At 39.2% G+C, this 24,302-nt stretch overlaps 1 protein-coding gene across 6 annotated transcripts; it reads left to right on the top strand.

Annotated features, from left to right (window-relative positions):
- Positions 1 to 3,261: 3,261 nt before the first annotated feature.
- Positions 3,262 to 23,084, top strand: ZNF286A (zinc finger protein 286A). 6 transcript variants are annotated; one of them, XM_058559662.1, is made up of 7 exons: positions 3,262 to 3,411; positions 3,859 to 3,934; positions 4,895 to 4,983; positions 8,917 to 9,031; positions 10,110 to 10,202; positions 18,013 to 19,264; positions 22,746 to 23,084. In XM_058559662.1, the coding sequence occupies exons 2-6, from the start codon at positions 3,901 to 3,903 to the stop codon at positions 19,239 to 19,241; spliced, it is 1,560 nt and encodes a 519-aa protein (XP_058415645.1). In that variant the 5' UTR covers positions 3,262 to 3,411; positions 3,859 to 3,900; the 3' UTR covers positions 19,242 to 19,264; positions 22,746 to 23,084. The 6 variants fall into 6 exon arrangements, with proteins under 6 accessions (XP_058415645.1, XP_058415644.1, XP_058415643.1 ...); XM_058559661.1 differs by lacking the exon at positions 22,746 to 23,084 and adding an exon at positions 20,142 to 20,804 and having other exon boundaries at positions 3,263 to 3,411; XM_058559660.1 differs by lacking the exon at positions 22,746 to 23,084 and having other exon boundaries at positions 3,263 to 3,411; positions 18,013 to 20,804.
- The last annotated feature ends 1,218 nt before the right edge of the window (positions 23,085 to 24,302 follow it).

Genomic DNA, 24,302 nt, shown 5'->3' with positions numbered 1-24,302 from the left:
GTCTCAATAAAGTTTCTGGAAAAAAAAAAAAGATAGCCGTCTTTGAAGTGGATGCCTCTCTGAAGTGGATGTCTCAGCAATCAAAGCTTAAATCAGGCACTTGCATTACAAAAGAGAAAAAAAAACAACTGACGGGGCTTACACCACCTCCAGTAATTCTGTTTTACCTGTTACCGATTGTTTGGTTTATTGTTTTTCTTTTATAGCAATAGAACTCTTCAGATATCTTATTTTTTCCCTGTGAGCCCAGATTCCCCAGGCCAGGTTGTAAGGTGGTAATGTAGGGAGAGGGAAGGGAACCAAAACCCTGGGGTGTTTCCTATATCTCCTTCAACTCACCAGGAAGGGCACAAACTGTAGATGAATCATATGTACGTATGGGTGGGGGACTTAGGCGGATTTGAGTTATTTTCAAAGCAGAGAATCTGTGGGCAAGACCACTCCCCATTTACCACTCTCTTCCCACCAAATGATCTTATCCCTCAGGGAACCTCTCTATCTCTACCTCTTTTTTTGCAGTAATCATCTGGCTCACTGTGTGTGTGCACGTGTGTGTGTGTGTGTGTGTGTGTGTGTGTGTGTCTGTGTATCAAGGTGGGAGAAAGGTGAATAAAACTCTTTGAGACAGGGCTGGCCCCTTGGCTTAGCAATTAAGCGCGCTTGCTCCACTACTGGCGGTCCAGGTTAGGATCACAGGCATGCACAGACTCATCGCTTGTCCAGCCATGCTGAGGCCGCGTCCCACATACAGCATCTAGAAGGATGTGCAACTATGACATACAACTATCTACTGGGGCTTTGGGGAGAAAAAGGGGGAAAAAAAAAAAGGAGGAGGATTGGCAATAGATGTTAGCTCAGGGCCGGTCTTCCTCAGCCAAAAGAGGAGGATTGGCATGGATATTAGCTCAGGGCTGATCTTCCTCACAAAAAAAACAAAAAACAAAAAACAACTCTTTGAGGTGGATCTACTTGTATCTGCTAGTATCCACTTCTCTTCCAGTCCACCTCTAAGGCTACCCTGTACAACGGTGAAAGAGTGAGCAAAGATTTACCCAGGGCAATGTGGCAAGTGGACAGAAAGGAGCACAAAAAAACACTAAAAAGCACCCCCACTCCTTATAGCACCTCCATGCAGTCCCCTTATGGCATCTAGGAGTCTGCCATTGCTGCTGCCATTCCCACCTCACCCACCAAGACACACACACACACACACACACACACACACACACACACCCTAGGACCAACTGTAGCCATCCGTCTTCCAGAGAGTTTCCAATCAATTTTTCAATAGTTTCTCAATCCAACAACCTCTCTCCCTCCAGAGGATCTCCAGGTTGTATTTTGGGAAAGGAGCTAGCCATTTATGTTAGGTTGTTGTATTAACTATCTTTTTCTGCATACGTAGTGACTCAAAACAGCACACATTTATTATCTCACAGTTTCTGTGGGTGAAGGTCTGAGCACAGCTTAACTGGGTCCTCTGCAGCCAGCTGACAAGGTGTCAGCCAGGACTGGGTTCTCATGTGAAGACTCTGCTAAAGATGATCTACTTTCAAGACCTGGGTGGTGTTGATAGGATTTAGGTTCTTGCTGGCTGTTGGCTGAAGGCTACCCATAGTTCCTTGTTATGTGGGCCTCCCACATAACACTCATACCCAAGGGGAGGGAATTACATAAGGGGATATTACATAGGGTGTGAATACCAGGAGGCTCCGATACTCAGAGCCACATTGGATAATGGGAGCTGGAAAAGGGGTGTTTTCTTGTGGGAACTAAAAGTCATCTTTCTCCAAAGTTTTTGAAAGCCATTGAAAGGTTTTAATTAGTAAAGTAACATTATATTCTTCCTTTAGAATGATCACTGGCCAGAAAGAGTGGAGAAGAGATCAGTGGGAAAGAAAACTTGAGTTAGGGAAATCAGTTAGGAGTCTGTGACTGTAACACTAGTGAAATGATGTTGGCCAGAACTGGCGTAACACTAGTAGGAAAGGGAGAGATGGACAAACTGGAGAGTTATTTAAGAAATATAATAAATACGACTCGGTGATAAACAGTGAGAGAGAAGAGGTGAGGATACTCTGGTTCTGGCTTTTGCAAATGAGTCTGTGGGCAGTGACATCTTCATTGAGAAGCGGAGGGCAGTTTAGACATTTTGAGTTTGAGGTGGGTAGGTCAGTCCAATAACAGAATTAGAAAGACTAACTATGTTCCCTTGAGAGGAAAACCTTTTGATTAGTTTCCACTAACTCTTACGCCTGCAAAGAACGTGTTGCCCAAATTTGTTGAAACTGAATCTTTTCAAGTCACCTATCTCACACACGTGAATTTCCATTATTACCAGTTGTCTATGGATGCATGAACCTCGGACTGATTATACAAACCGCTGTTCCTAAAAAAAACCACCTTTCACATTGGACGAAAGGATGTGTCTGCGGAGGAAAAAATATGGAAAAAGTCATATACCATGAGTAGTCATATACTATAACACATCTTAGAGTAATTTGGGATGCAGTCCTCAGCAGCCCTAAACACTGTGCTGTGGTCCCCCTCGTCAAAGCGCGCGGACACGCACTGACTCCGCTCCGGCTCTCCAGCGTTGGCGCTCTGGGTGATCCAAATGATCCGGCTCAGGCAAGGAGGCACGATACTCTCGCGAGAAGGAAAGAGACTGCTAGTCCTTCGATACTCCCAACTGCGCCACGTGTGCTCCCACCTGCTGAGAATCCGCGTCTGGCAATGCCCAGGGCCTTCTGGGAATCGTAGTTCCGGGGCTGGATGAGGCCGGCAGCCTTGCCCCGCTCCTTCCTACGCATGCGCAACTCGGAGCTGGCCCAAGAAGTTGGTAGCCTTTGTCAGGCCCGGGATGGTAGGTGAGTTGGTCGTTTAGACGCTGCTTTTCTCCGCTCGGCCTCGGTGGTGGCCCCCGGGAGATCAATCTGTGCCGAGTCAGGGCTGGAGGGCGCGTTTGTGGAGGGGACCTAGAGGGCAGACCATGGCCTGAATCCCTCCCGGCGCTGCCGCCTCCTGGGGACGCGGGTGCGAGCGCAGGGATCGGGGCCGTCACCGGGAGTGGGGAAGAGCCCCGAGCGCGGCGCAATGTGTCTGCGCGCCTTGTGCCCCGGCGGCAGCCCCGGCGCCGTCTCTTCCAGCCGCTCAGTGCCCCCAGGGACAGCTCCGAGCGGCGGGGACAGGCATCTGAGGACGCAGCCTCAGGGATGCTGTCCCGGGGTTTCCAGGTTCCAGCCTCTAGGATCCAGCACAGCTCGCGGGTGAGGAAGAAACCCGACCCAAGCCTTTCAGCAGAGCTCCTAGAGGAAAGGCAGGAAGGAGGACCAGGAGGCATCGGTGCTTCTCACTCTCTTGCCCAGAGAGGTCTGAATTGGGGGTGACAAGAGATTCTCACATATTGAGGTATATGGGGTAACTATTTGGTTTCAAAACTGATTCGGCTTGAACTCAAAAGCCTGACTTATGGCCTATCAAACATACATTGTACATGTGCTTAACCATTAAAGTAAAGAATGCACTCTCCTAAGATAAGAATACATACCTGCCCTCCTATACCCTATTGGTAATGCCCTATTGGTAATGCTGGGGTTAGTCCCTTTCCTGACATCATGGTCATGTAGATCTGCTAATTTGCAACTGAATACTTCTTTGAAACTTTGATGAATATGTATCCTGGGTGTGTTTAATGTATGTTCTTTGTTCTGAAAAGATGTAAGACTGTACTGAAAACCATGCTTCTCCCAAACGCTTTCTAAGGCCTTCCCAGGTTATAATCCTCACTCTGGCTTAAGTAAACTCACCTTGTTTCTCTTATCTATAGAATGGTTATTGGTTATTTTGCGTGGACAGGGGGAAGATCAGAATCTTCAGAACCGGGAGGAAGTGGTGATCATGGAGACAGATTTGGCCGAAATGCCCAAGAGAGGTGAGAACTGCTGAAGTGTCGAACCTGTCTTGTGGAAGGGCAAAATGCTTCCTCCGGATGGGAGATCAGTTGCCTCAAGGGAGTGGCTCTTGTCAGAGAGCGCTGTCCATCTCCTTTGTGTGGGTGATGGATGGGTTCTCTGAGTGAGAGTGGAGGGCTTGGTACGGCATCACCTCGCCCTCCACTCCAGCTGGGTGCACAGTGGAACCTTCAAAGCCACCCCCAAAGTGGGAGCGACATGTTAGCTTCTAAGGCACAAGCATAGCCTCAATTACTTTTCCTCACATGTTCTTTCTCCCAAATGATTATGCCATCCTAGCCTCGATCAATGAGTCTGAGAATTTAGCTTTTTGGTTGGCAAAAATATTTTCCCACACATTTTATCCCTCTTTGCACAATATCCTATGATTTCAATAAAGCACGTTTTTTTCTTTTACATAGTAGAAAACAAGCATTGAAGTCAGTGACTAACTTCCAGTTCTACTAGACTAGTTTTTCTTGAAGTTTGATCTGTGACCTACATCAGAATTACCACGGGGGTGCTAGTTAGATTTCTAAATTGTACCCCAGACTCAACTAATGATAATTATTTGGAGGTGGGTTCCAGCAATCTACATTGTAATAAGCTTGCAGAGTGACTTTTGAGAACCATTGACCCTATTTTTCTGATATTAATTTAATGTAGATTAAGTTTGGGAATAAACTGACTTATTCTAATTTCTAGATCAGAGAGTGCCATCTTCCAGTATGTGTTATAGTTATAGCAACTGAATGAATTTAAGCCCCCAAGTAGCAACATTCCTGGACATTCTCCATGATCTTGGGAACCCGGGTTTGGGGCTCCCTTCAGTTCTGGTGTGTGTAGGGAGCATCATTAGTATGGTGGAGGGATTTTTAGACTTGTAAACCTGAGTCACAAAATAGATCTAGGCCCCATCATTACTGCTTTCTTGCCTTTAGCTCTGTCTTCCCAGGATTCTTCCTTTTCCCAAGAGAATAGCACAGAGGAGGGAGAAGTGGCAGCTCTGCGCCTCACAGCCAGATCCCAGGTGAGTGTGAGTCTCTACTGATGATTGAAACCCCGCCTTATTTCTCAGAGTGCAGATACACTCCCTTCTTTTTGATGTGGAGTTTCTTTCTTTGTCCACTAGAGCCCATCTGGAGAGCTGAGTTCTAATTCTAAGAGACTACTGGGGTGACTAATGGACTCAGAAAATGTTTTCTACTTACCCATGGTATCTTCTCCATCCAGTAATTTATTGTCACTCAACAGGCATGTAAGGAACATTACTTTTCATTAGCCTATTATGCTAATTTCTGTGCTTGGTAATTTAGAAAACTATTTTAAAAGAAAATGTGGTGCATACCTCTTAAAATTTATGTTTCTCTAGTGGAAACAACATACATGGGACTGCTAAGTAGGAATTTAAGAAAGCACCTTAAGTGCTGAAATGAATTATGAATAAGTAATAAGTACTCAAATAGTTCAAAGGAGGGCTGGAAGAGGAAGGCCTATGGAAGGCTTCATTTAAAGAGGCAGAACCCAGGCCTCCAAGATGATGAATGCGGAGGTATTTTAGAGATGAAGTGTTATCATGTCTGCAACTTATTCCAGTCCTCACCCCAACGGCAAATATTAAGAATTGTTGAATTAAGTGGTGGTCATACTGCATGAGTGATTAGTGTGTTAGTCTTTCACCTTTTTGTATGTTTGAAAATTTTTATTACAAGAAGTTGGGTAGAAGAAAGGAGCTCTCCATGATGTGTGTGGCATGCCACAACCCAAAGATTCCTCAATTAGCCTTTCTCTTTGCTACTGTAGTCCAAAGTGTAAAAAGTAGATGCTGCATATTGGTACTATTTGTAAAAGTCACTTCTCAGCATCCTTATATACTTGCTCATCTCTCTTGATTTCTCAACTACCTTACATTAGTATTGAAGACTTTATTAGTCAAGAAGCTTTAAGCTACAGTTGATGAAAACTCAGCTCAAACTGGCTTAAGCAAAAAGAGGTATTTATTGACCAACATAACTGAAAAATCCAGGTCTGGCTAGAAATAGAGCTCAAGTAGTAGCATTAGAACCTATTCTCTCCATTTCACTGACCTTTTCTTTTCTCTCTGTGGGTTTTGCTCTCAAGCAGGCTTTTTTCCTAGTGCTGGTCCCTAAGAAGTGTAGGCTTACATCTTCCCATGTTGAAGACCAGAGAGAAAGGGCATCTTCTCTCCTAGTCATTCCAGCAGAAGTCCTGGGATTAACTCTTTAACAGGTATTAGGCCCATTCTTGGACCATTATTGGCCAGATCTAAGTGTAATTGTCTAGTTGGTCAGACCTAGAGCATATACCTGCACAAATACATACAAACACACATCTCACCCACGGGTCAGAGATGGAAGTAGTACTTTCTGAACTACACAGACTAAAAGTGGCCAGGCATAGTAGCCAGAGGAAAATCAAGATACAGGTACCAGAAGAAGGGTGAATGCTTTATATATTTCAACACTTTGATATTAGATTCAAGACTTTTATAGCATTAGGGTGGATTAAACCTTTTATGGAAATTTTAAAAACTCTCTTTGTCCTTTTTGCATTGCATTAGATTTTGTTTGATGCCAGTATTGCAACTGTCTTTCTTACTATAATTTGCCTGGGCTATTTTTTTATCTTTTACTTATTAGATTTTTAAAAACAAAGTTTTAATTCTTGCTGATTGTAACCAGGTGAACGACACAGACATGTATAAATATATATAAAGATAATATTACTTACCTCCCCAAATTCAGTCCCCCACCTTTCCCTACTGAGGATAACAGTTTGATGTATATTTTTCCATATGTTTTTGTTGAGCTTGAACTGCTGTATTGGGACATGTGGTATACAAATTTCCATCCATTTACCCCCATCCCCAACTTTGGGGTTTTTGTTTGGGTGTCCTTTCTGTAAACAGGATGTGACTTTTTTAAAAAACCTTTTTATAAGAGAAATTAACTCATTCACATTAATACAATTACTTGTATGTTTCAAATTTTTCTTGCCATGGGATTTGTATAATTCTGTTTACTATGCTTTCTTTGTTTCTTCTTTTGTATTTTTTTCTGTCTTTTGGGCAACAGTTTGCATTTTTTTTTTTTTTAAACAGTTTTATTTTTTTTTTGTGAGGAAGATCAGCCCTGAGCTAACATCCATGCTAATCCTCCTCTTTTTGCTGAGGAAGACCAGCTCTAAGCTAACATCTATTGCCAATCCTCCTCCTTTTTTTTTTTTCCCCAAAGCCCCAGTAGATAGTTGTATGTCATAGTTGCACATCCTTCTACTTGCTGTATGTGGGATGCCACCTCAGCATGGCCAGAGAAGCGGTGCATCGGTGCGTGCCCGGGGTTCCGAACCTGGGCAGCCGGTAGCGGAGCGCGCACACTTAACCGCTAAGCCATGGGGCCGGCCCCCAGTTTGCATTTTTGTTCTGATTTTTTTTTCTTTTAAACGTTTGTTAGTTAATTCCCACTGAGTGTCAGTTTAGCTGTAGATGGGCAGATTGTAGGATCAAGGTCATTTTTCCTCATAATATTTTGTCTACATAGTGGCTACTTAATGATTTTTACTATTTTTTTTTCCCCAAGGATGATTCTTGTATTGTTTAAGTCTCAGATTATTTCCATTTTTGGAAACTTTAGTTTAAAATAATTTAACATTTAAAGAAATGTTGCAAATAGTAGAAAGATTTCTCATATACTCTCCATTCAGATTCTTCAAATGTTAACATTTTACTTTGCTTTATTATTCTCTTTCCAAAATCCAGAAGTTAACATTGGTATAATACTATAATCTACTGACTTTATTCAGCTTTCCCAGCTGTCCTATTTTTCTCATTTTTTCCCCCTTAATTTCTGCTTTTATCCTGTAATTCTTTCTGTTTTCCTTAGTTTGTTGTTGGTGTTCTTTCTCTAATTTGACTTGTATGCTTTGTTCATTTATTTACATTATTTTTTTATGAAATGGAAATGTTTAAAGCTATGAAATTTCCTTTGAGTAAAATTTTAGCCATTTGGCATTGGTTTTTGCATTTTATTTCATTATTATTTTGAAATTTTGATATATTTTTTCCAGTTATCATCAGTTATTGCTCTGTTCTATTTCTGTTTTGGAATTTATTGACATTTACTTTGTTACTTTTTACAGATGCTTTATGAATGTTTAAATAGAAGGTGTTTTCTATCCAGTTGTAGCTTTTGCTATATATTTATTTCTACAATCTTGGAATATTATTTTTATTCTTTATAGCTTTACTTAAAGAGAAATGTTCAATACTGATACATATTTATCTCCATATAGTTTTTGTATTTTTTGTCTTAATATTAACTTAATCCTATGATATTTACACATAACACATAAACATTTACAAGTTTTATCTGTACCCTTGATTATTTTGTTGCTGTCATTTTCCAATTTAATGCTTTTTGCTTTGAATTAATTCTGTGCTTAAGTGGATTTGGTGCTCACTGCTCATCTTTTCATTCCATGACTTCTCCATTCACAAATTCTGTATTTCAGTTCATCTTCTGATTGATTGGCTAGATTGATTCAGGTTTTTATTGAGGACTCACAAGGAGAATTATGCAGATATACTTTTTTTTCCTCTGCTTATATTTTGTTTACTTTCCCAAACTACATTGTTGACTCATTGGTTCATGTTTTTAACTCTATTCCCCAGAAAAATTAGAGTCTCTCAATGGAGAAGCCATGGTCTTATTTCTTTTGGTTCTCATATTGAATCTAGGACAGTGTGCCTGGCACATAATTGATACCCAGTGACTTTATGTAGAATATTCAGAATCTGAATACACTAGAATGCTTGTCATTTATTACAGTCATTTCCCCTATTGAATATATCTCACGTGCCTACTCCAGGGCCAACAGAAACTAGGGGGTGAAAGGGAGACTATCGAGTGAACGATGGTGAACAAAAGTATGTTTTGTGTCTTAGGCATCAGTGACATTCAAGGATGTGGCCATGGACTTTACCCCAGAGGAGTGGGGGAAGCTGGATCCTGCACAAAGGGACGTGATGCTGGAGAACTATAGGAGCCTGGTCTCGCTTTGTAAGGATGGGTTCTCCTTGTGACTCTGGAATCTGCTCATGGGGACATCATTACTTTATTGAAACTGAAATAGCTTAAGACAGCCTTCACTTTTGCATTCAGGCATCATAAAGTGTTAATCTCTTTGGGACCAGAGAAAATCTGTGTCTTTCCTAGGTTCTTGGTGAAATGTCTATGCTTGTTTTATATCCGGATTCTTTGAATTCAAAGTGACAGAAACCTAGTTCACACTAGTTTAAAGGGGAAAAAAATCTTGAGTCAGGGATCAAGTATATTCTCAGGAATTTCTTTTATTTATTTTTTTTAATCACGTGGCTTGCTTTGCCCTATACTGGCTTTATTCTTAGGATCTCCCCGTGTGGCAAAAATGACCATTGGCAGCTCCAGGGTTACGTTATTCTTCTAGTTAGAAAGGTAGGCAAAAAAAGATAGAACTTCTATCCTGGGAGTTTGAGCAAATAGGGTCACATGTCCATCAATGAAACAGTTACTAGAGCCAGGGAGATAGGCTACTCTGACCAGTTTGGATCTTGTGCCCGCCTGTGTGCACGTGTGTGTGTGTGTGTGTGTATATATGTGTATGTGTTCATATGAGGGGTGGAAGGAACTATGTTAGCCCCTCCCAAACCTCATGTAACAAATTCCCTAAGAAAGCAGGTTCTAGTAACTGAAGAAGGAAGAAAGAAAAAAACATTAGAAGACAAAAACTCTGGTTACCACAGTCACAACCTTGTGTGCTGCCCCTGAGGTCTGGCTTTCTCCAACTTCTTCTCTAAGCTAAGGGCTTATCTGCAGCATCTCCCTGGGACTTCCTCAGTAAAGAAAGAAATTCTCTTCTTTTTTGACAGGCAAAAACATTTGTGTTTTCACACACATATCAACTCCTTACCAGGCACAGATTCTTGCTGCAGATTAAGCTTCATTTAGAGATCTATCTTCCCTCACTCCAGGTCTCCAGATCCTCCTGTAATATCCTGTCAGATCAAGGAGTTGGGACTATGCTCTAGGATAGATCTTTGTGCTCATCACAAATAGCTAAGTCTCATTTCTTTCTTCTTCTTTTTTTTTTCATGAGCAGGGCTTCCAGTTTCCAAGCCTGAGAACTACGATTTGGAGAATGGAAAAGAACCATTGATGCTTGAGAGAAAAGTCCCCAAAAGTGGCTATTCAGGTGAGTCAGATAGATGAGAGTCTTCAGAAGTAACAGCCCCACAGGACAGTGAAGAAGTGGCACTTTTCAGTGCTTAAGAAAGAATATTAGAAGTGTCTACATACTTTGATTTTTAAAATACTTTAAATTATATAGCATTTTAAATACATACAAAAGTTGAGAAAATGAAATAACACATGTATCCACTGCCAAGATCAAACACATGCTAATATCTTGCTTCATTTGCCTCTTTCTTTTTCTTCCTTTTTTTTTGCAATATAAAATAGATAAAAATATCATAACTTGTACAGTTCTACGAATTTTCACAAACTGAACACATTCATGTAACTAGCGCCCAGATCAAGAAACAACCTTACCAGCACCCCAAGCAGCACCCTTGTGCTGTCTTTAAGTCACCTCCTTCTAAGGGTAACCTTATCCTAACTTCTGACACCACAGATTAGTTTTGACTGTTCTTGAACTTTATATAAACAGAACCATATTGTAGATACTCTTGTGTCTGGCTTCCTTCACTGAAGATTACTGTGAGGTACATCATGTTGTTAGACGTAGTTGTAGTTTGCTCATTCTCATTGTTGTACAGTCTTTCATTATGTCGTTACACCTGTTTATCCATTCTCCTGAGATGGGCATTTTGGTAGTTTCCAGTTTGGGGCTATATGAATAGTGCTGCTATGTATGTTCTTTTATGTGTCTTTTGGTGAACACATATGCATTTCTGTTGGATATATGCATATAAGTGGAATTGTTGGATCAGGGCGTAGGTGCACATTCACTTCTGATAGATATTGCCAAACGGGTTTCCAACGTCCTACCAATTACATTCCTACTAGCAGACTATGAGTTCTAGTTGCTCTGCCTCCTCACCAAGACATAGTATTGACTGTCTTTTTCATTTTAGCCATTCTTACAGATGTGTGGTATCTTTTACTTTTTAAGAAATAAAAAATGTCACAGATTTAGTTAAAGTCCTTTCATTTTCTCCCTAGAAATAAGTTGGTCCAGTTGGTGTGAATCATTCTAATGTTTGTACATATGTACAAAAAACAATATGTATATATAGTATGATGTTATACTTTTTCTTTGTAATCTGGCTTTTTTAAACTTCATGTTGTATTTTGATATTAATCTATGTTAATACATATGAATTATGTTTATTCATTTTAACTACTATGGAGTAAGTCCATTGTGTGAATAAACTGAATAGTTTATTTTATTTCTTTGCTATTAGAAAGAAAATTGCACTGATCATCCTTTTATTGACTCCTTATGTCCATTTTGAGAGTTGGTTTAGGGTAGATAACCAGAATAAGAATTACTGAGTTTTAAAGTATCACATGGTTAGCTTTATTAGGAACTGCCAACATCTCACCACCATCCTGGCCAACAGTTCATGCTGCTACATTTAGTGATTTTTGTCAGTCTGATGGGCATGAAATAGCATTTCATGTTTTTTTATTTACATTTCTCTCGTTATAGGCAAGTTTGAGTATTTCTTATATTTATTAGCTGTTACAGGTTTCCTCTTTTGTAAATTATCCATTGATATCCTTTGCCTGTTGGGCCATTCACATCTTTTTTTTGATTTGTTGGAGTTCTTTATGTATTTTAGATCCATTAGTATGTGTGACAGAGGTACCATTACAAATCAGTAAGAAAAAAATTGATTCTTTTAGTCTGTGGCTTATTTTGTTTTACGGTAGCTTATGCATGCAGAATTTTAAAATTTTAATGTTATCAGATTTATCATTTTTTTTCTGGTTAGTGCTTTTTGTGAATTGTCTTCCTTATTCTAATGTCAGGAAGATAATCTGTACTTTATTCTAAAATTTTTGAGTTTTGTTTTACAAAGTAGGTTTTCTTATTTATGGTGTGAAATAGGGAACTAATTTTATCTTTTTCCATGCTTAAAGCCCATAATCCAGCATCCTTTATTGAAAAACCTGTCTTTTGTCACTGATTTATAATGCCAACTCTGCAGTAAACCCAGGTCCCATATATACTTGGGTCTGTTTCTAGGCTCTCTGGTTTACTTGTCTGTCTGTGCTCCAATAACATACTATTTTAATGACTATATGTTATAGTATCCATATCTCCTTAAGAAAATCTTCCCTTAATATTCTATTTTTTTTAATCTTTTTGTTCTTTTGAATACCGAGAGAGTTTTAAAATCTTCCCCTGTGATTATGGATACGTCTTTTTCCCCTCGTAGGCCTGTCTGTTTTTGTGACTTGCCTATTCACTACCCTTCTGCTTTTTTTTGTGGGAGATATTGCCATTTTCATAGTGATCTGTTAGAACTCTTCACATATGAGGTATTTATTCTTTATTATATTATAGATATTTTTTGTAGCTTTTTGCCTTTCAGTTTTGCTATGCTTTTTAATGTACAAATTTAGTGTATTACAATCTTTTATTTTCTGTCTTTTAATTAGTGCAGAGAAAGTCCTTTCTTACTCCAAGATTACAGAAGTATTTGCTTCTGTTCTCTTCTGGTATATTTGTCTTTTAATTTTTCCTTTAAATCCCTAATCCATTTGGAATTGGCTCTTACTTCTCTGGTTATATATTCTTAGCTTTCTTTTCTGAACAATTAAATGTTTGAATTGCTCAAGGTTGGGTTTGAATCCCCCTTCCCTCTGTATACCTGGCATCATAAATGTGAGTGCCTGCATGGGCTAGGATGTAGTATAACTGAGTGAAGCAAGCAGGGTGGGGACTGGTAAACTGGATGAGCACATGCCTCAACTGAAAGGGGTAGTCCATTAGCTCTAGCTCAGGGGCTGGCAAACTTATGTAAGGGGTTAGATAATAAATAAAGTAGGCTTTGTGGGACATGTGGTCTCTGCTGCAGCTACTCAATCTGCCGTGGTAGTGTGAAAGCAGTCATACACAATTCGTAAAAGAACGGATATGGTTGTGTTCCAATAAAACTTTATTTAGAAAAATAGGCAGTGGGCTCTAGTTGCCAACCTCTGCTCTAATTGGTTGTTGTCATTCAGTATGCTTCTAGTGTTTTTTGAGAGAAACTTAAAATTTGAATTTCTGTGTGAAATCTCCCTGCTTTTAAATGCTGGTAACTAATCTCAAAAATTTGTATAAACAACGTGGGCCAAACAAAACATGTCTGAGGGTCAGATTTGTGTCCAACTGGTCACCTGTTTGCAGCCTCCACTTTCTCCTTCTGCAGTCTCATCCATTCCCACAACCAAATTATCATCTCTATCTAGACTAATCCCAAATTTGTGTTTCCATCCTAGACCTCTCCTTGGGGCTCCTGCTCTGAAAGTTTGTGTAACTATCTGATGTCTCCATTTGCTTATGTCAAATTCGCCTCAATACAACTTGTTTAAAACTGAATGCCTGATATATGCCCAAATTTTCCATCCCCTCCAGCAGGATCCTTTTCCAATAATTGTCTTAAATGACACTCACTGTCTTATCAAATTATGCAAGCCAGAAATCTATGAACAGTCTTTATACTTCCGTCTCTCTCCTTTATCCAATTCATCATTGTGTTTATCTAATTATATTCCGAACATTTCTTCATTGTTAATATCCCTCCATCTCCCTTTTGTTTGCCTGGACTACTATAATAATCTTCCTGATTCAACCTTTGTCCCCATATACTCCATTCTTTTTTTCTTTTAATTTTTTTGGTGAGGAAGATTGGCCGTGAGCTAACGCCTGTTGCCAATTTTCCTCTTTTTGCTTGAGGAAGATTGTCCCTGAGCTAACATCTGTGTCAATCTTCCTCTATTTTATATATGGGATGCCACCACAGAATGGCTTGATAAGCAATGTGTAAGTCTGTGCCCGGGATCCAAACCTGTGAACCCCGGGCCGCTGAAGTGGAGCATGTAAACCCAAACACTACGCCACTGGGCCAGCCCCCCATTCTTTATGTCTTAGTGAGAGTGATGTTTTCAAAATCTGGTGGTATCACCCTTTTGCTTAAAACATTTCAATGGCTTTCCATTGCTCTTAGGATAACAACCAAAATCCTTGAGGCCAACAAAGTCTGGCAAAATCTATCTTTTACTCATTATTCCAACCTTATCTCACAACTACTCTCCCTCCATTTTTGTACTCTGTCTTAGCAGTTCTTAAAGGTTTTGGCATCATAAGACCGAATTTAACTACAAAAATAATTGAAGACCCTAAAGAGCTTTTGTTTATGTGGGTTTTATCTACCAGTACTTACTGTATTAGAAATTAAAACTGAGAAAGATTTTAAACTATTAGATAATTCATTTAAAAATAACAACTATAGACGGGGCCGGTCTGGTGGCGTAGCAGTTAGGTGCGCGTGTTCTGCTTCAGCAGCCCAGGGTTCACTGGTTCAGATCCTGGGCACGGACCTACTCACCACTCATCAAGCCGTGCTGAGGCGGTGTCCCATATAGAAGAGCTACAACTCTACAACTATGGTGCACAACTATGTACCGGAGCTTTGGGGAGAAAAAAGAGAAAGATTGGCAACAGATGTTAGTGCAGGGCCAATCTTCCTCAAAAAAATAAAAATAAAAATTATAGAGCCAGCCCTGATGGCCTAGTGGTTAAAGTTTGGCACTCTCACCACTTCGGCAGCCTAGGTTTGGTTCCCAGTTGTGGAACCACACCACTTGTCTGTCAGTAGCCATGCTGTGGCAGTAGCTCACATCAAAGAACTAGAAGGACTTACAACTAGAATATACAACTATGTTCTGGGGCTTTGGGGGCGAGGGGATGGGGGAAGATTGGCAACAGATGTTAGCTCGGGACAAATCTTTCCCAGCAAAAAAAAAAAAATTATAAACCCATTACATAAATAACATAATTTTTATAAAACAACTATTTTCTGCAACAAAAAATATTCTTGAAAAGAATGGCATTGTTTTAAATTTTGCAGATCTCTTTGATGTATGGCTTAATAGAAGACAGCTATATTCTCACACCTTCTTCTGAAGGCCATTTGTTGTGATGTGTTGTTTTGGTTGACCCGTATGACGAAAATCCAGCCTCACACCAATATCTAGTTGGAAAAGGGAGCTTTTTATAGCTTTTTCAGATAATTGTGGCTATTCTGATACTATACCAAAACTGGGCAAGTGGGAGTTTCTTAAAGATTAGATATAGTATGGCATCTGAAACCATATCCATGAATTTTTCATACTCTTACATTAAAATCTATTGATCTTTTGGAAAATATCAGGTCACTCAATGCAGATCTTCCAAATATTGACACATTACAGTATGCAATATTTAAAAAATCACAGTTTTTAAAATCACCACTGACCTTATCAGAAAAGTCTTTTAAGTATTAGAAAACTATCAAGCTACCAGTGGTAGATAAAAGTTTTCTAAAATTCTAATTGCTGCCTGAAAGCTCAAATTTTATCAAATACTTTAGTTATTTTCCTTAAAGTGACAGGCTCAGTTTGTTCATTTTTGAGAAAATATTTGCCAGATACCCAAATGGGTTACAGTTTGTCTGTCAGTTGTTCCTTCAGGTAAAAATGGTGGTCTATGAATAAAGTGGCTAGTTCAAGTCACAACTCAGAGGATCCCCTATGTGGTTTTCTTTAAGAGACCATCATACTTTGATATGAACAGAATTGCTTCATGAATATTTCCTGTTTCATCAATCCAGAATATTAAAAAGGTGTATGTTCAAGATTTGAAATTTAATAAAAGTAATTAATGTTTACTGTTACCTCAGACATTAAGTGAAACTGGCATTTTTTTTAACCAAGAGTACATGGTGGGGAACAATACTATAACTACTAGTTAAGTTTGATGTCATTGTCCTGATCCGTGCTAAGTCATGAGCAGTTTTACCACCGTTACTTTTGCAACATCAGTGCAAGTGTCAAGACAGTGAAAAAGGCAAATAATATGTAAGCATTATTTTGAAAATAGTTTTGAACTTACAGACTGCCAGGGATCCACTGACTGACCGCACTTTGAGATCTCTACCTACACCTACCTATATTAGCCTTATATCAATTTATGTTTTATTTATTTAACAAACACTTATACAGCACTTACGCTGTATCACAGTTTTAAGTGCTTTATAACTATTCTCATTTAATGCTCATTAAGGTAGATATTGTTATTCCTCATGAAGTAGGTACTGTTATTGCCCCATCTGACAGATAAATAAACGGAAATAGAGAGGTTAAATAACTTGCCCCAGCTCACACAGCTAGTAAGTGGCAGAGCTGGGAATAAATTCATGTGCTCTGATTCCAGAGTCCATGCTGTCTGCCGCCGTGCTTTTCTTGGATGTCCCTCTCACCTCAGTGCTTTTGTACCTGTCACCTGAAACACTCACCAGAACCCCAACCCCACTTTCATTTCAGCTCAGTGATTTACTTCCTCAGTGAAGCCCCCCTTCATCTCCCTAGTTTCCCCTTCTTATATTCTTTGAGCATCATTTGCCTTTTATTTCTTAGTACTTACTACAGGTGCATTTTTATATGTATTTGTGAATATTAGACTAAATTCTCTCTCCCTTCATGTGCATAGGGACTGTGTGTGTTTTTCCCGAGTGCCTAGAACAGAGCCTAGCATAGGTAGAGTAGACGAATGAATAAAAGTCATTTGGCTGTATGGAATGAGGGACAGATCTAGCTTAATTTTCTTCTAAATGTTTAATTAGTCATAGCACCATTTGTTGGAAATACAAATTATCTTTAGTTCACTGATTGAAATATCACCTTTGTATTGTCCTTAATTCCTATTTATACTTGACTTTATTTCTGAACTTGCTCTTCTGTTTTATTGATCTATCTATTTATTCCTTTGGACCACACTCTTTAAATTACTTTAGCTTTATAAAGTAGATTTATATTGGATGTAAAAGTTTTAACATATTTATATCAGATATAGTTAAAAAGGTCTAGCTTCCATCCCTGCCCTCTCTCTTCTGATACTTTCCCTATAGATAACCATTTTTATTAGTGTTTCATTTATCCACCCTTGGTTTCGGAAAATATAACCAAATATGTCTATATATTTGTATCTTCTCTTTTTTTCCTACACAAAAAGTAGCAAAGTGTACACACTCCTTTGCAGCTTGCTACATTTTTTAATTTATTTAATATATCCTGAAGATCACTTCATAGCAATATGTAGAGATCTTTCTTATTTTTTGAAAGTTACATAGTACTACTCCATTGTATGTGTACACCATAGTTTATTTAATCAATTCTCTACAGTAGGATATTTGAGATGTTACCAGTCTTTTGCTACCTCAATTAATGTTGTAATGAATAGCCTTGTGCCTATATAATTTCATATATTTTCCATTATATCTTTGGGAGATCAAAGGAGATTTTTGATCAGGGATATATTATAAAAGCATTGATATGGAAGATTAAACTGGAAATGGAATGCATATTTGGATGTGAATAGGATTGGGTGACAGGAAACTTAGAAGTCATAACTGTACTCTACACTAAAGTGGTAACTGCCTGGAGTAGGTATTCTCTAAGAAGTTGTTTCTCCCCTGTCCTGATGGTGTATGCTCATTTCCAGCTTATTCAGTGATATATTGCTTCATCTGCATCCCTCTTTCTTCTCTGGTATTTCTGGTTGTCTTTCCCCCATTCTGACTCTCCTGGATAGAGTCTACTCGTTTTCTCTACATATACTGTGCATTTATGTCCCTCCATTTACTTCTCTTTGCAAATCATCTTGTAAGAGTCAAATCCACTTACTTGTTGAAGGCATGCTTTTCGCCTTCATTAACTCTTAACCTATTACAGAACTGCCTTTTTGTTGAGCACAGAAAACAAAGGAAATTTGCATTTCCAATTTCTTTCAGACTTGGAGACTAGACCTGAGAGCAAAGATGCAACTTCAATGCAAGATTTTTCTAAAGAAGAATCATGCCAGGTTGCAATGACAGACAGACTGACAAGGAATAGTGTCTATGACTCCAACTTGGAAACAACACTTGAATGTGAAAATTGGTTAGAGAATCAGCAAGATCAGGAAAGACACTTGAGAGAAATGTTCACTCATGTGGACTCACTCTCTGAAGAAAGAGCTCATGAGCATGATGTTTATTGGAAAAACTGTAGTCAGAAGTCTGTCCTTCTCACTCAAGACAGAGTTCACAAAGGATCCTATGCCTTTCAAACACTTGAAAAAAGACTGAAACAAAAATCAAACTTAATGAAAAAGCAGAGAACCTATAAAGAGAAAAAACCTCATAAATGTAATGATTGTGGTGAGCTCTTCACTTACCATTCGGTGCTTATTCGACACCAGAGAGTCCATACCGGAGAGAAACCCTATAGCTGCAGTGAATGTGGGAAATCTTTTAGCCACAGAGCTAATTTAACTAAACATCAGAGAACTCATACTAGAATTCTCTTTGAGTGCAGTGAATGCAAGAAAGCCTTCACAGAAAGCTCATCCCTTGCAATACATCAGAGAATTCACATTGGAGAGAGACCTTATGAATGCAATGAATGTGGGAAAGGTTTTAATCGAAGTACGCATCTTGTGCAGCATCAGTTGATTCATACTGGAGTGAAGCCTTATGAATGTAATGAATGTGATAAAGCCTTCATTCATTCATCAGCACTTATTAAACATCAAAGAACTCATACTGGAGAGAAACCCTATAAATGTCAGGAATGTGGGAAAGCCTTTAGCCATTGCTCATCTCTTACTAAACATCAGAGAGTTCATACTGGAGAAAAGCCATATGAATGTAGTGAATGTGGAAAAACTTTTAGTCAGAGCACACATCTTGTTCAGCATCAGAGAATTCATACTGGAGAGAAACCCTATCAGTGTAATGAATGTGGGAAAACCTTCAGCCGGAGCTCAAATTTTGCCAAACATCAAAGAATTCATATTGGAAAGAAACCATACAAATGTAGTGAATGTGGAAAAGCCTTCATTCATTCATCAGCTCTTATTCAACACCAGAGAACTCACACTGGAGAGAAACCTTATAGATGTAATGAATGTGGGAAAAGCTTTAAGTGCAGTTCATCCCTCATCAGACATCAAAGAATTCACACTGAAGAACAACCTTGAAAAATTACTGAATGTGAAGAAATGTAAGTTGGCTTTATCACTGTGTTAAATACCTGAGTGTTTAGGTGGAAAACCCATAAAATGGTGCTTGAGGACCAATTGTGTATGCATCTAAATTTACTGGCATAATACATAGTTTTAAGCCATAGAAGAATGTTCTTTATATCCATTGATTTCATAATTTTGAAAGCTTTTAGACACAGATCTCAAATTTTGATCCATAACCCGCCCCCGCCAAATACCCTTTTGTGGAAATTCAAGAAATTTTTGAGAGCGGGTAGCAATATAATCGTGAAATCCAGCTCCTCCCACTCTGTCACATCAAAACCCTGTTATAGCTTCTCACTTTGTGAGGAATTTTTATTTGGTAGGTTAGCTGGAGGTTTCATATCCTTATCATTGGAAAGACAGCGTTGTTTCTCTTTGAATCCAAAGTAGAGATCCAGATACACAGATAGTGTCATTTCTCCAGAGAGCATCATTTCTTTTACATTAGCAATAAAAACTTAAGAGTTGAGTTGACATATGCTCTGGATTCTCACCCTCCTCCAAGAAGCTACTGTCTAATTTGATGAACATAAATAGAATGTATTTACAGCAGGTTCTAAGTTATGTTCACATAGATTATGCTGGTCATAGATTTAGATAATTGCTCTCTCTGGAATTTACCCTAAAGTAGAGATTGGGTCAAAATCTTGACTGTAGTTTTTGATCAAGTCCCTCTTTTCTTATCCTTGGCATTGAATGAATCCTTGGTTTTCTATAATCACAGTGTTAGGAAAATTTCATTTCTTTACATTATTCTGCTTTCTGTAAACTGTGGTTTGTCACTTTGAGAAAAAACCTCTGGGATGTTGAGGGTCTGAAAAGTTGATGAGTTCAATGTATTATTATATTTAGGGTCCCAGTCAAGAAGAACGGAAGCAGCTGTGAGACACAAGGACATACCTTCCTGTCAGATATGGAAAATAGCTCACAGGACAGTGACTCACTTGAGGATAAGCAGCTTCCCTCCATGAAGAAGAAGTTGCCATTTCTCTGGCCTTCATGTTTACCCACATTTTTTGTTGTTGTTCTTGTTGTTGTCCTATATGTTGGCTGATCTTGGTATATCCCAGAGCCCTAAAGAAGGTAGAAAAGGCATGAAACCATGATGACATACTGACATAAGTTACGTGGGTGACCAAAGACCAGTAGTGGGATGGGAAACACAAAAGCAAAAGTTCAAATAAATATTTAGCAAAACACTATACAAATGTCAGTTATTGTTGTTATTCTATTGTGTGAAAAGAAGATGATAGAAAAGATAGAGGAAAAAAAAGTAGTTACAGATTTCTTTCTCCTCTCCTAGATCCTATCCTTTATGAACATTTAGCAGCCAGTCCATGCTCTCGCCCCCTCCACATTATCCCTCTTACTTCTTATAATTCCCTGTAGACCTTAGTTCTATTATCGAGGAAAAGTAGAGGAGTAGAGTTTAAAGAAATGGTGGTAGTGGAGAGCAAGATCATTGAGGATGAATCAAGTATAAATTCAACAATGATGGAAATCAAAGAAAACAATAGAAAAGATTGGGAAGAGGTTTTAGAAAGAATAAAAAACACACATTGAAGGGAGTCAAGGTGGGTGGGAAGGCTCAATATCTGACGTCAGGGTAGGAGAATGGCTGACACAGAACAAAATAAAGGAAAAGGAGGTGAACACTTTTCACCACCTTAATATTCAATACTCAGGGTCTGAAGCAGGAATTGGCAAACTCGCCTGGACCCAAGGACCAAGTCCATCCTGCTGCCTATTTTTGTAAATAATGTTTAATTGGAACTTGGCCACATTCATTCATTTACGTATTGTGTTTGGCTGTTTTTGTGCTACGGTGGCAGAGTCAAGTAGTTGCACCAGAGGTTATATGTCCTGAGAAGCCTACAATACTTGATATTTCTCAATACAGCTATGTGTCATTTAATGACGGGGACATGTTCTGAGAAATGTGTTGTTAGGCAATTTCATCATTGTGTGAACATCATAGAGTGTACTTACACAAACCTAGGTAGTATAGCCTACTCCACGCTTAAGCTGTATGGTACTAACCTTATGGGGCCACTGTTGTACATGTGGTTCACAGTTGACCAAAATGTTGTCATGCAGTGCACGGCTGTATTCCAAATGCTCATGTGAAAAGAAATTCATCATTTGGGGGCCAATAATTGACTAACAAAATAAGATCAATGTGGGCGTTCCAAGGCTGGGTTTGAATTCTGCCACCTCCACTTAGCAATTATGTGACCTTGAAAAGCTACTTACTGTTTCTGGCCTCAGTTTCTTTATCTGTAAAGTGGGAATAAATCATCCCTCTCTCATAAGGTGGTGAGGATTAACTAACACAACGCATGTAAAAGACCTAGCACACCATAAATTATATAGAGAGCCTCTCACCCTCTCTCTCTCTCTCTCTCTCTCTCTCTCTCTCTCTCTCTCTCTGTGTGTATATACACACACACACACACACACACACACATATGTATATATATGTTTTAATGAAGTGGTATCTTAGTCCATTTGGCTGCTATAACAAAATACCATAGACTAAGTGGCTAATTTATAAAACAACAGTCTCACAATTCTGGAGACTGGAAAGTCCAAGATCAAGGCCCTGGCAGCTTCAGTGTCTTGAGAGCCTGTTTCCTGGTACACAGCCATTTTTTCACTGTGTCCTCACGTGGTACAAGGGCAAAGGAGCTCCTTCTGGGGCCTTTTATAAGGGCACTAATCCCTTTCGTGAGTGTTCTGCCCTCATGACCTAATCGCCTCCCAAAGGCCCCACCTCCTAACACCACCACAGTGGAGATTCGGTTTCAACGTGAATTAGAGGGGGACACATTCAGTCTATAGCACGTGGCTACGCATCAGTCAGTAGGAATTACTTAAGGATGAGTGTATCTTCCACACCCTTGTTCACTCATTTAGAACTGTGACCATGCTGCTCTGGCTCAGAGAAGGGGCTTCACTGCTTTCTGCTCTTCCATCTGGTGCTGCTCCCTACACAGCCTCCTTGAGACCTCATGGGACCTGCTTTTTTTCCTTCTGAGTATCACTTAACCAGGAGCCATGTGATGGTCCCAGAGACGCGTGTGTAATCTAATGGTATAAGGTTAAGGGACTTGCTCTAAGCTGGTTTTACTGAGAACTCCGGCCCCTTGCATTTCAGTATTTGTTCTTTTTATGCTTGGTGTCCAATCTAACTACGTGTTTGTATTCGACATGAATCTTGGAAGTTTTAGTGTTCTGCGTTTCAAATGTTTTTGGTTACCTATAAACTAAATTTGAGTGTTCTTACTGGCCCACTGTCAATAAAGATGTTGTTTATATATTTATTGTCAGAAACTTTAAATTGCTTTTTAAATTCTCATTTAAGCATATTTTAAGAGGTAAAGAAAGACAAACCGTAAAATATCTCCCTATCATTCAGGAAACCGACATTTATAATTGTTCATCTGATCTTCACAGTTTCTGGAGACATGAGCTGAGGAATACCCTCCACAATCCACGAACCTGCAAGAAGGTTAAAAAGTAGAGGAAGGTCATTTCTACCAAATGGTGCCAGGAGGCCTCAGGCCAAGACAGGCACCACTCACTTAGCAGAGGTAATGGGGGAAAAAGGGAAGGAGGAACTTCATGTAAAAAGTACAGTTAAAACTAGGCAAAATGTAGTAAAAACTGATTTAGTGTAAATTTTGAATTACATCTGGCTTTTGGGAGGACAATGTAACATCACCCAAAAGTATAAGAATACCAACCATTATTCAAATTAGTTGGCAATTAATGAGTTCAGTTATCTATTAAAAGTCTCTCATAATTTTTTATTTTATTAGATGAGTTCTTACTTTTTTTTTTTAATATTACAACAGGACTCAAGTTGGAAGTTCTTTGTCCCTGCTTTCTCCCTTTCCTTACCTAATTCTTCTTTTCTGGGTCTCAGCTGGGCAGTCTTGGGATCCAGAACCACATGAGCTGTCCCTCACTATAGGTTTTATTGACAAGGGGGAAGAGTAGTCCCCTGTGTAATACATAAAATGAGGCATCTGTGGATTACCTTGTAGTTCCAATTAATGCCCTCAAAAAATTAGAAGTTTTTTCCTGAATTCTTGTTCTTTACATTTTTCACAGCATAACCTCTTAATTTTTAACCTCTGTTCGTCCATAAACCAGATAATCTACCCTTAGATGGAGTTGACTGTACATAAAATGTGCATACCTCGCCCCCCTCCCCACTCCCACCAGTTCACTCATAAACACATTATCATCTTGTCAGAAAAGTTCACATATCTGGGGAATCTAATGGGTGAAACCAGAGACTCAGGCATTGCTAGATCAAGGACTGCTGACCTCCGTCTCTGCTGTGGTTTCCTCTGTGTTGGCTGTATTTTCATGGGTCTCCTCCAGTGATGACAACTACGTCTACTGGCAAGTCCAAGTTAGTAAGTATGGTTCTTAGCATTTACAATCCCAAAGAGAATACCTCTTTCTAAATATTAGCTACAGCAAAATCCCCAAGGCTACTTCTCAGCTTCGCTTTAGTTATGCTGATCACTGAACCATTTACTGCCTCAGAATTGGAGTCCTCTCATTCACCAGGCCTGAGTCCATGTAAAACCCTGGAGCAGGGGAGGGCGAAGTCCATCCCACTCAAACAACTTGCACTGGTGTGAGGAAGCACTGCTTCCCTAAAAGAAATCCAAGGATGCTGGACAGGTTAAACAAACATGTCCACTGCAATTGAATAGTAAACTCAGGCATAAATAAGTTTATCTCCTCCTCCCCATCTATCCCCCCAAAAAGAGCTATTTTCCAAAAATCAGTGACACACTGATAGAAGGCCAAAACCTAAGAAAATATTCACAACGTTGACTTCAGAGAGTTTCTGTGGGGATTACATGAGATGACATGTGAAAATGCTTTGTAAGCTATAAAGCATGTTGCAGAGTTATATTATTATGACTATGATTAGTTTTCCATTCTTCGATGCCAAGCTCTGATATATATACAAAAAGCATATAACTCTCA

The sequence above is a fragment of the Diceros bicornis genome, chromosome 18, assembly GCF_020826845.1.
Source record: "Diceros bicornis minor isolate mBicDic1 chromosome 18, mDicBic1.mat.cur, whole genome shotgun sequence".
NCBI classification, from domain to species: Eukaryota; Metazoa; Chordata; class Mammalia; order Perissodactyla; family Rhinocerotidae; genus Diceros; species Diceros bicornis.
Note: the sequence above shows the minus strand (reverse complement) of the source record. Positions and strands in the feature narration are given on the sequence as shown.